Consider the following 12,021-nt stretch of genomic DNA (forward strand, 5'->3'; position numbering starts at 1 on the left):
GGGGGGGGGGGGGGTGTGCCGCTGGGAAGTGGCTCAGTGGTAAAGTGCCCCTGGATTGAGCCCCTAGAACAAAACAAAAGTGATTATTTTTTTTTATTATTATTGCATTTTTTTTTTTGCAAATTACACACAGTAAAGGCTGATGTGATTATTTATCATAATTACAAAGAATAAGGTTACAGTGAGTTTGAGTGTATTGATAGGCTTTTGTTTCATAAAATGAATGAGTAGTTTATGATGGTAATCTGTAAACACAATGCAGTTCTAAAGACAACTAGAGACACACAGGTCTAATTGAAATACTAGAATGATGGAAGGAACCTTGTAAATTTACAGTTTTAAATCCCTAAGATTCCAGTTTTATACTTTGAATATCATCTGAGCTTCCGTTTGCTCCATTGGAAATTATCAGCCATTGCATTACATGGCTCTGGAGCTAGGCTGGCTAGGTTGAAATGCTAACTTCATCACTAGCATATGACCCTAGGCAAATCAACCTTATCCATGAAGTGATAAAAATAGTACCTATTGTGAAGATTAGGGGAGTTGATCTCTGTAAGATGATTAGCAATGTGCCTGGCACATAGTATGTGCTTGGTAAACTGAACAGTGACAACCTTGTCAAATTAAATTTATAAAAAATAAATGTAGCCTCTGTGTGTTTAGTGCTTGTGTTTTAAGACTAGCAATCCAACTTCCACAAGAATTTTGTTAAAATGCACAACTATATTTCAAAGGTTAATTTCTCTCCCATTTGTGTAGCACAAACATTACAACAAAAAAATAAACAAACAAACAAACAAAAAACCTAAAAACTTTCATGACCAAATCACCTCAAACATTTTCCTTTCACTATTCCTTTCTAATTTATTTCACATAAATGCATGCTAAAAATAAAAATATAAATTTTGTGTACTGGTTTCTTTTCCACATTCTCTTTCTCAAACATAGGCTTACAGGGACCACTTTAACATTTACGTGTTTGGTATTCCATGATCAGTTTTACTTTTTTAAGAACAGCTGTTATTTTACCTTATAAACTATCAGTTGAGTCTTTGAATCACTTATGAAAACATTGAATAGTTTATAAAAAGCCTTTCTTTTTATATTAATTCTAGAATTAGATTATTGTCAGACTTATATAATTGCCATGATATAACAGTGGTTTAATTCTGGGTGTTAAGTTGGGTCATTATTTAAAATCATTTGAATCCCAGCAAGAAAGTGTCAGTAGAAGAATGTAACAGAATAAACCACCAGATTCTTCTTTTTCTTCATGGCATTCTGGCCTTTGCTCTGTGCTGGTTATTGTTACAACACTTACATATATAATCACTAGTCATTTTCAATCAGTTGCTCTGAATTGTCAAGGATGAGCTGCAAAATCATAGAACAGACTTGGAGTCTGAGCCATTGGGAGCCCTGCTAGTTAGGACTATGTGACATGCTAAAGCACATCTGCATCCATGGAGGCAATGTGAATAGGAGGAGTTTCAAGCACTCCAGCAATTCTAGACAAAAGCATGGCAGCCCATCCATAGATAAAACTGGTAGGGAGAAAAAGAGTCTGTTGGATTCAGGCCATTTATTATCCTTACAGGATAGCAAACCCATGATCAACATGATGTCAGCTCCCAGCACCCCTAATATCATGGGACAACATCCCTAATCCCAGAGGTCAGATAACAGGTGTTATAAATGGTGAATGGCTCTGCACTGAGGAATTAACTCTAAATTTCAGCAAGTTGGAGTAGGTTCAGGGGGAAGTTACAAGGAAATAGAGAGATTTAATCTCAACTAAAACCAGGTAAATAGATGGGAAACACCCTTGGATGGTGTCATAATATAGAGAATCCTTGCTCCAGGAGAAATAACAAGGCACTTCAGTGAGCTGGACCCAGCCCATGCAGGTGTGGCAGTGTTGAGATGTTCGAGCCGTCTTGGACCTTGGCAGAGCTTATTTATTAAAAAAGAGCAATTTGCAGGGACAGGGTGGTACTGGGGATCTAACCCAGGAACAATTTGACATGGAAGTACGTCCCCAGCTTTTTAAATTTTTTATTTTGATCAGGGTTTCGCCAAGTTATTTAGGCCCTCGATACGTTGCTGGGACTGACCTTGACCTCCTAAGTTTCAAAAAAATAGAAATTTGAAAAATCATTGAAATCATATAGTCTCAAGGCTAGTCTGGAATGTTGTTCTCTCTTTTTTTTTTCAAGAAACTTTATTTTTAAAGAGAAGTCTTAGGTCCACAACAATTTTCTTTCTTTCTTTCTTTTCTGAAAGAAGAGGCATACTGTGATGTGATGCTGAACTTTACATTTTCCATAGATTCTTAAAAAACAGCATCAATGCTGGAAATAAATTATGCCCATAATATAAAAGTGTCTACAATTAACTATTTAAAATGTCATAGAAATGTACAAATGAGTCCTAAAATTTTAGAATTAAAGTATAGACATTTATATGAAGTAGATTAGCACAGAAGTTTTTTTTTTTTTTTGGTTGTTGTTTAATCATTGCTGTTTGTTTTTGTTTTGAGATGGGGTTTTGCTGTTTTCCAGGCTTCAAATCCCTGGCCTCTAGCAATCCTCCTGTCTCAGCCTCCCTGAGTTGCTGTTACCACAGACATACATCATTGCACCTGACTTTTTTTTTCTCTTTTCTTTTTCTCGACTCTTTTATTCCTTCTTTTCTTTTTTGACAGAATTCTTCCTGAAGCAGTTAAGCAGAACTGGTTGAGAAGCACTTTTAAATAGAAATGTGTATGTATGTGTATTATTATCCAGTGATAGAAACCAATCTCTCCCTCTCCCCCTCCCCCTCCCTCCCTCTTTCTCTCCTGTCGCATATATAGATCCTGGAAATCTGGGTCAGGTGGAACAGGCGTGCAGTCCTTAACCTTTGCGATAATTAAGAGGAAGTTAGGATGTTACAACAACTCAGAGAAAATGGGCGATCCAGCGGCAGAGAGGAACTCTCTGAGTGCCCTTCTCTCCTCCTGGCCAGCGCCGAGAAGCCGACAGCAAAGCGGCGCTGTCTTCGGGTCCCTGGGACCTTGCTGCTCACTGCCCCGCCCCGCCCTCTCAACACCTGACCCCGGGGAACCTCCCGGGCTCGCAGCGCAGCCAATGGGAGCGGTGGGCGGAGGACAGCTGTCCTTTAAGGAGCGGCCCAGCCTTCCCCAGGCACCCAGCGCCCGGAGAGCAGCACCATCCCTGCCTTTGTCACTATGTCCCTGCAGGTAACACAGGGCATAGGGAGGCCGAGCCGGGTGGGGGTGGGGGATGCTCTGAGAGGGAAGCACTCAAATGGGGCGTGAGACAGGCATGCATGCCACCCTCACCTGGGAGCGCTGGACGGCGACCCTATGGTCACTCCCACACCTGCCCCAGCGCCCTCTTATTGCAGAATAGACTGCACCTTCCCACCTATGGAGGATAGGCCATGCTCCCCGTGGCAACCCTGTGGGGCCCAGACACTGGTGAAACCACCCTGAGCGGAAAAGTAGGCACAGGCCTCTGGGACCCTGAGCGGGCCCTCCTCCAGCCACTCTCTTCAGGAGGGAGGCGACATCCACGGAGGGAGACCTTCGCGTTGGGACCTACTTGGGTTCTCATAGGCAAGTGTCTCTCTTAACAGCAGAGTTCTGTGGGGGCTCTAACTTTAAAATACTGTTTTATTGATATGTCAGAAGTAGAAAAACTTAGGGAAAGGGAACAAATAGAATAAATAAGCGTCATCAGGCTCTCCTTCACCAGGGCAATAACCACTGCTAAACGTGACAGGTGACTCCTTTGTAGTCTTCCGAGTGCGTGTGTGCAATATGATTATAGGTGCACAGATATGTGCATACAGTGCACACACTTATGTTATTGTGTATATGCAGTTTTGTTTCTGTACCTAGTACTATGAGCATTTTCCTATCATTAAAATCCTTCTAAAGTGACATTGTTTATATGCATAAAATTTCATAGAATAAACATAACTAATTTCTTTAACCGTTTCTTCAGGCAAGATGTTATGGGTGGGTTAAGGACACCATGCAGAGTCATGGAGGTTCATACCCATGCCCTGTCACCCACTTTGTACGTGATACAGTTGATCTCTGTGCCTCAGCCTTCTCATTTAGAAATGAAGGACAAATAACTGTTAAATGAGCAGCAGGTACAGCATTTAACAGTGCCTGGTGGAGGGTAAATGTGCAATAAGAATAAGCTCATTAGATAACTTAATTCATACTGAACTTTTCCCCAAATAATCAAAACTTCCTTCAAATTAAAAGATCTAAATGGTTATTATTTAGCTTAGTAATATGATTTTTCACTATTGTTGTTAACTGTTTTTTTTATTTCTATTTTTTCTCTGTTGCTTTAAAAATATTTTCAGTAAGGATTTAAAGGTTCAGAATCATCACAGAAGAGCAACAGGCTAAGAAATATTAATAGCACCCACCATAATGTTATCTACTAACAATTCACTTGAGTACTCAGAGTATTGGTGAAAATACCATTTTAAAAAGACAGCAGGGACACTGAGTACAAGGTACACTGAAATCATACTATTTTTATAACTTTTACCTGAATCTAAAATAATTTCAAAAAAGGTTTCAAATACTAATAAAAATTAAAATTAAAAGACCAACAAGTAGCTGATATATTTAAACCTTCATGACCTAACTGGCATTATGGCAGACATTGTACTGATACTTGTGTTGCTTCAAGATGCTATCAGTGACTCACTTAGTAGAAATGAGAAGAAGGGCGCAAGCATAGGAGCCCCAATCTTCTATGTTTTATGCTAGAATAAACAGAACTGGCTGATACTCCTGGAAGCAACAAGATAAATGGAATTCCTAACTCAGCTATGATCCCCCAGTTTTATCTTTAAATTGCAATGTGTTTACTCCCTCAGCAAAGCTTTAGTCATCTTAACTGGACATATTTCATTCCTACATGGTGAAGCTAAAAATAGCAAACTGTCCCTTCAAGGAGGTACATCTTTTCAAGTCTAAGGGGATTTGTGATTTTATATTCAGCAACTAACTAACTCTTCTTCCCCACATGTATGTGTGATTAAGATCTGTGAAATTACTTTGTGAGGAGTTCTTATCTACCTGATTCAGTTCCTCATGGGAATGAATGGTTCAAAAAGGTTTTATCAAGGTCACGTGTGAGATGCCCACGTGCTTTGGCTGCAGAAAGTGAAGTTGAATTAAGTGTGAGTTATCCTTCAAGGCTGTCTTCAGCTAGGGTGAAATGTGAAAAGAAATGTAAACGGGCTGGACTCCGTGGTGCAGCCCATAATCCAGTGACTTGGGAGACTAAGGCAGGATTCTGCAAGTTTGAGGCCAGCTTGGGCAACTTAGTGAGACTGTGTATTTTTTTAAAGGGATTAAAGCTGTGTCTCACCTTTATAACTTTGTGATCTTCCTAATATCCAGTCACTCATTAATTCATCCAACAAGGATGTATGGACTGGACTCAGACCTGCCTTTGTCACCTGCTGGCAGTGTGTAAAACTCAGTTGTGGCCACCAAGGTGCATGTTTATACCTGCACTCCATTATGTATATGTGACGGAACAAACCAAAGCAACTTCACCTGGCCGTTGTGCTGAGCACTGGTAAATTCTGTCTATGTTTTGTCTCCCTCGTCCACTCAGCTAGCACTAACTACCTTCCCCCAACTCATCCCTCTGGGAAGGCTTCTAGAGGCCATCCCCTTTGGGCTGCCACTCCCTCCTCCAGTCTCAGAGCAGCCTGCTTCTCCTTTATAGCAAGTCTCACAAGGTCACTGTTGCCATGCATGTCTCCCTCTGGATTCTGAGCTCCTTCAAGCAGACTGCCCTGCTCGTCCCTGCCTGCCTAGCACAGGCCAGGCCCGTCCTAGGTGTTCAGTACACTGTTGATTAGCATGGTATCTGTGATGAGCTCTGGGAGGGAAGAGTCCACAGAATCAAATCAAGAGTATTTACATTACTGATTGGATTTAGTCCTCACACCTTCCTGCTGAGACTCTTGTAAAAGTTGGGTTTCCCTTATCTGAACTACTTTGGACCAAAAGCATTTCAGATTTTGGAATATTTGAATAAATAGAATGAGATATCTTGGGGATGGGATTCAAGTCTAAACATGAAACTCATGTATGTTTTATATGTGAATGCCGTACACACATAGCCTGGAGGTCATTTTATGTATTTTTAATGTACCTGTGTTTTGAATGTGCTCATGGTAGTAAGTGTGAAACTTTCTATCAGCACTCCAAAAGTTCTAACCTGGAAGCTTTTCAGGTTTCATATTTTCAGATTATGAATGTCCACCCTGTAGTATCTTTTTTTTTTTTTTTTTCTCTGAAGCTGTACCTCAGAGGAGCTTGGTGTCTTGCAGAGCCCCACAGCAGTGTGCCTCAAAGGTAGAATAGAAATCTTGAGTATGCCATGCAAGTCCAGTATTATTTCCACTGCTGCTTACTGTGGTTGGGGAGGGAGAGGCATCATGGTGGAAGGGACAATGGAATAACACCCTAAAGTAGGAACAGATCAAATAGAGGTGCCGGGGGAGGCAGGCTGCATACAGAGGAATTCTGGGTAGTGTTCCCTACCTGGGGAGGGAGGAGGGACAGATGGGGATTGCTGAAATGGCATGGGACAGCATGTCAGGGTCAGCATGGAAGGGGTCCAAGATGTTCACTAAGATCTTTTTGTGGTTCTGTAGCCCCCAGAATATGAAGAATAAGTTCCCAGAAACTATTTCATGCAAGGCAGGGGGCTTGCATGATTTTTTTTAGAAACCTTAGAATATTAATCAAGGGTTGGCTGACCAAAAAGAATTGAGCTGGTGTCACTGGAGAATAGCATGAATATTCATAGCACAGAACCTCTGAGATGCTGATACACCTGAAGAGAAGCATCCCTGTCCCCTCAGTCACCTGGCCTGGCTTGTCCTTTGGAGCCCTGATCACTCATGCAGCAATTGTTTTGTTTTCCTTGTACACACACTACATGTATGTTATGAAAAATGTGTAGAGTACAGAAGTTTTAAAAACCCAGAAAACCTACCAATAGTCAGAGGCAATTACTGCTTACCTATTTTAGTATATTTATTTCTAGTCTGATTTTTTCTACATAACTTTCAAAGCTGAGTATATTGAAACAATTTTGTGTTCTTTGTTTAATGATAAGTTAAAAGTATATTTCATGTCTTCATAATTGTGCTTTTATCAAGACTTCTTTTTATACCCACTCCTCCAAAGAACCATTTAATGCAACTAATAATAGCTGACCCTTATTGAATAATCATCATCTGCTAGGCATTCTCTTAAGTACTTTACATGTGTTAACTTATTTAAGTTCTCCTAACAAATTTGTTGTTATTGTCTCATATTCCAGATGAAGAAACAGACATAGGTTAAGTAACTTGCCCAAGGTAACCCAGCTCTTTAGTAATAACAATGAAAATCAACTCAAAGCCTGTGTCCTTAACCATGATGTTACGTGAACAGCAACTGAGTTTTCTTGAAGGGCAAGGCAACTTTCTCACATGCACACATCCTTCTCAATCTCCTACAGAAATCTGTTAGGAAGCAGGGCCATTTTCAAGGTTATTTAGCCTGAAGACCCTGGTCTCCAATTTATAGATGACTCATGTTCATCATAAAACAATTCTGGCTGTGCTACTGTCCTGTCTTTGGGGCTAGCTTTACCCAGCAACACTGCTGAGCTCATAGGCTTCTGAGCTTACAGTGGGGCTTTTTCTTCACTTTCTCTCCCAGGCCTTTGAACCAAAAGGGAACACTAACATCTGAGGAAAAATATAAGGTGGATGGGGGTGGGGCTGGGGCACCATGTTCACCTTCCCTAATTTGATACCCAGGCTACTGACGATTCCTGCTTACCCCCAACTTAAAGCAAATGCCACAAGGTAGATACAGTTTATTAAAAAGAATAAGATATTCTAATAAGAAAAAATAATCAGCTAAGAGGTCAAAAGAGGAAAGAGATGAAGTGTCCAGGAGTGCTCAGACTCCAGGGCAGGTAGAGCCGGACTTCCTCCCTGAATGGAAGCTACCAAGAGAGCAGCTGCTGTCCTGGTCTAAGAGTTGAAGGCCTTGGGAGGTAGGAAGTGCTGTATTTAGGATCTGGAATGGCCCTCTGAGGGGGACTAATTCTATGGTATCCTATACTATACCTATACATGACACTATTGGGAGATGGCAACAATTTTTTAAAAAGAGGAAGAGGCTAGTGGGAGGGCTCCAAGTCATTAGGGGCATGATCTTGATGTGGACTGTGGGCCTTACCCCTTCCTCCTTCCTCTCTTTTGTTCCCAGCCATGAGTAAAGTGGTCTTGATTCACCACAAACTGCTGCCATGATATGCTCCACAGGCCCAAAGCCATGGAGCCAGTCACTTGTGGGCTTAATAGAACTGTGGACCAAAATAAACCTTTTCTCTTTATAATTTGACTTCTCTCCAGTGTATGTTCTAGTGACAGGAAGCTGACTCACACAGAGAGACTAGGTTTTTCGGAGAGAATTCAGGATGGTGCAGACAGTGTTTCCCACTCAAGTGTATTTGTGTGCTCAGTTTGCTGATCAGCTTTATGTTGCCAAACAACTTCTCTTTTCTGGACATTAGTTCATATTAAGTCTTTTAATCTGGGGTTTCTGTATTGCAACTCTATGAGAAATCCAACTAAATCAATGATATTGACTGCCCTCAGAACCAAGTTAATGCACTAGATAGGTATAAAGCCACTGTCACTGAAGAGTGTGGACACTGCGAGAGGAATGTCCTGGACATAGGAGAGGACGGTGGTGTTCATAAGATGATCCAGAAAGCTGCACTGACTGTGGTGCCCTTTAAAATACATAAATTGATCCTTTCCAATGTCACGAATCTTATTTAGTTATCCATATTTTGTCTATGTATCAGGTGAAGTGTCCATGATTCCCAATAAATTAGGATAATTCTGGTGGAACCTGAGCAGCAATAGCTCATTTCTATTTGACCCCCTCCCTCTCCTCTCCTCTCGAGTCCCATTCCTTGGTGGTCAACACCCCCAAAGTGCAATGGGTCTTCGTAACATTAGCCCATGCACTGTGTGCCGTTTTCTTTGCTTTTTTTTTGTGTTATTTTATTTTATTTGGCTCTAGGCAGATTTTGACAGGGCCACAGAAGATGTGAAGAAGCTGAAAACAAGACCAGAGGATGAAGAACTGAAGGAAATCTATGGCCTTTACAAGCAAGCTGTCATTGGAGACATTGATATTGGTATTATATTATCCTTTTAAAAAATAATGGCATACTTGGTGTTTGTGAAAGTGTGCAGTAAGAAGTCAACTTGACAGTCTCTCTTTCCTTCTTTTGGCAGCATGTCCAGCACTGTTGGATGTCAAAGGCAGGGCGAAGTGGGAAGCATGGAGCTTCCAAAAAGGTTTTAATTCTTCAACAAATTTCAAGTCAGCCTTCGTACTTCTTACTCTCCCACTCCACCAACCAGGGAGGTGACGTGATCTGTTTGTGTCTTTCTAGGGTTGTCCAAGGAGGATGCCATGAGTGCCTATATTTCTAAAACCAAAGAGCTGATTGAAAAATATGGAATTTAAAGTGCAATAGATGAGAATGTGCTCCTTCTGAAGTCTTCATAATGGTATCTTGACCTTACATTTAGTGGGAAATGCACTGTTAATACTGGACCACGGATATTTTTGCTATGAGCAGGATTTGTAATACTTAGGAGTATGATGAAAATGCACAGTTAACTAAATTTCACTGGCTGAAACCAGATGACTTTAAAGGTTCTTTTAAAAAATCATTGCTCTGGCAATATGTATACCAAACCTTTTTTTTTTTTTTTTTGGTGGTATTGGTTCAAACCCAGGATTCAGGCATGCTAGGCAAGCACTCTACCACTGAGCTACAGTCCTACCTGTATACCAAAACTTTGATTATTTGCTCTTTTTAAAATTTATTTATTTTTTAGTTGTAGTGGACAAATACCTTTATTTTATTTTTTATTTTTATAAATAAAAATAAGATCAAACCCAGGACCTCGTGCTAGGCGAGTGATCTACCACTGAGGTACAACCCCAGCCCATGATTATTTGCTCTTTTGATGAATCTATTCTCAATAATGAGGGAGTGCTACTGGGGTAATAAAAACAGTTTATTAAGAATCAACAGCAGCCGGGTGCAGTGTTGCACATCTGTAATCCTAGCTTCTTGGGAGGCTGAGGAAGCAGGATTACAAGTTCGAGTCCAGCCTTGTGGGTCCCCGGGGTGTAGCTCACTCAGTGGTAGAACATCTGCCTAATGTGCATGAGTCCCAGGGTTCCATTCCCAGCACCACAAACAAACCAGGAAGGAAGAAACTTATAAGTCTGTTTTTAGCTCCTCAAAGAAGGAAAAAAACCACTGTGGAAATATTTAATTTTTACCTTTAAAACATAAAAGAATCAATAAAATGTATCTAGTGATCCACTGTACCCCTACTATGCCCCTTGGGATCAGTTTTGTTGGAATGAAAATATAGAGTCTGGAATGATGATGACCCACACTACTCAGTCTTTCTTGTTGTTTCACAGGATCTTTGAAAGCTGGGTGTGGTAAGATACACCTGTACTCACAACTACTCAGGAAGCTGAGGCAGGAGGATCACAAGTTTGAGTTCAACCTGGGCAATTTAGTGAGACCCTACCTCAAAAAATAAAAAGCTAAAATGTAGCTCAGTGGTAGAGCATTGCCTAGAATGTGCAAGGTCCTAGGCCTGATCCTCAGTACTGCAAGAAAAGAGAAAGAAGAAAACTTGTTTGAGATTCCATGAGATAAACATCCCCCCAAAGAGTATATCTCTGTTTCCTGCCTAAGAGCTCAGGTTTAGGGGATCAAGATACAGCTCTGGCAAGGTGCTTATCTGGCATATGTGAGGCCCAGGGTTCTATCCAGCACCACAAAAACAAAACAAAACAACCCCCCCCCCCAAAAAAAAAAAGAATTCAGGTTTGATATGGAATTACCAGATGGATAGATTGGCTTCATTTTATCTAACGATCAGAACAAAGCAAAAACCTCTTGATCCACTAGATGAATTTCCAGGGAATTAAGCTGAGTACAAACAGTAATACCAAAATATTATGTGCTGTATAATTCTATTTAGGTGAAATTCTTGAAGTGGCAAGTTATACATATAAAGGACAGAATTGTGGTTTCCAGGGGTTGGGGTTGTGGATCAGTGATAGAGCACTTGCCTAGCACATGTGAGGCACTGGGTTTGATCCTTATTACCACATAAAAATAAATAAATAAATAAATAAATAAATGTATTCATTTACGACTAAAAATATTTTAAAACAGAATTGTAGTTTACAGAGAGGAAGGAGATATGTGTGGGTATCACAGGGCAGCAGGAGGGTCCTGTAGTGTTGGAATGTTTTGTCTCTTGACTGTCACAATGTCAATATTCTGGTTGTAATATTTACTATAGTTTTGCACAGTGTTAACGGGGGGGGGATTTTTTTATTAGTGCATACTAGTTATACAGCATAATAGGTTTCCTTGCAGCATATTTGTTCATGCATATAGCACACTTTACTCATTTTATAGTATTTCTAAATTATTTATTAAAATTACCTGGGAATCTAGAGTTGCCTTCAAAAAAACTGAATTAAAAAAATCAAAATTGATTTCTCATTTGTAAATTTTGTGAAAGCAAAAATGATTCTCATCTTTGCTAAGTTTTACCTAAACACAGAAGTTTTCCATAATGAGGTCAAGGCCCAAGTCCTTCAAAGATAAGACACTAGCAATAGTAGGCCTGGTTGTAATTGAAGACCTGGAAAGTCAGAGCTGTTCCCTACTGGACTTTCCCTCCACCAAGTGGAGGGGCAGCAGAAAAAGCCCACCCCCAAGCCCTGGCATTTGCTACATTATGAGACTTCTGATTGCGAACTATGTTGACTAAAGTGTTTTTCAAATTATAATCACAAATCTAAATTACTTGTTTTTTTTTTTTTTTTTTTTT

The 12,021-nt window shown here is 40.3% G+C and overlaps 1 protein-coding gene across 2 annotated transcripts in view; it reads left to right on the plus strand.

Moving 5' to 3' along the window:
* The first annotated feature begins 2,916 nt into the window (after positions 1 to 2,916).
* The window catches only part of Acbd7 (acyl-CoA binding domain containing 7), a 10,027-nt gene continuing 922 nt past the window's right edge, over positions 2,917 to 12,021 (plus strand). The window contains exons 1-4 of one of the 2 annotated variants that reach the window (XM_048809067.1): positions 2,917 to 3,244; positions 9,155 to 9,272; positions 9,373 to 9,435; positions 9,534 to 9,651. In XM_048809067.1, coding sequence (XP_048665024.1) covers positions 3,233 to 3,244; positions 9,155 to 9,272; positions 9,373 to 9,435; positions 9,534 to 9,607 — 267 coding nt within the window. In that variant the 5' untranslated portion in view covers positions 2,917 to 3,232 and the 3' untranslated portion in view covers positions 9,608 to 9,651. Of the gene's footprint in view, positions 3,245 to 9,154; positions 9,273 to 9,372; positions 9,436 to 9,533; positions 9,817 to 12,021 lie in introns of those variants that run through there. The other variant, XM_015483419.2, reaches the window with a different exon arrangement.

The sequence above is a fragment of the Marmota marmota genome, unplaced genomic scaffold (assembly GCF_001458135.2).
Source record: "Marmota marmota marmota unplaced genomic scaffold, marMar, whole genome shotgun sequence".
NCBI lineage: Eukaryota > Metazoa > Chordata > Mammalia > Rodentia > Sciuridae > Marmota > Marmota marmota.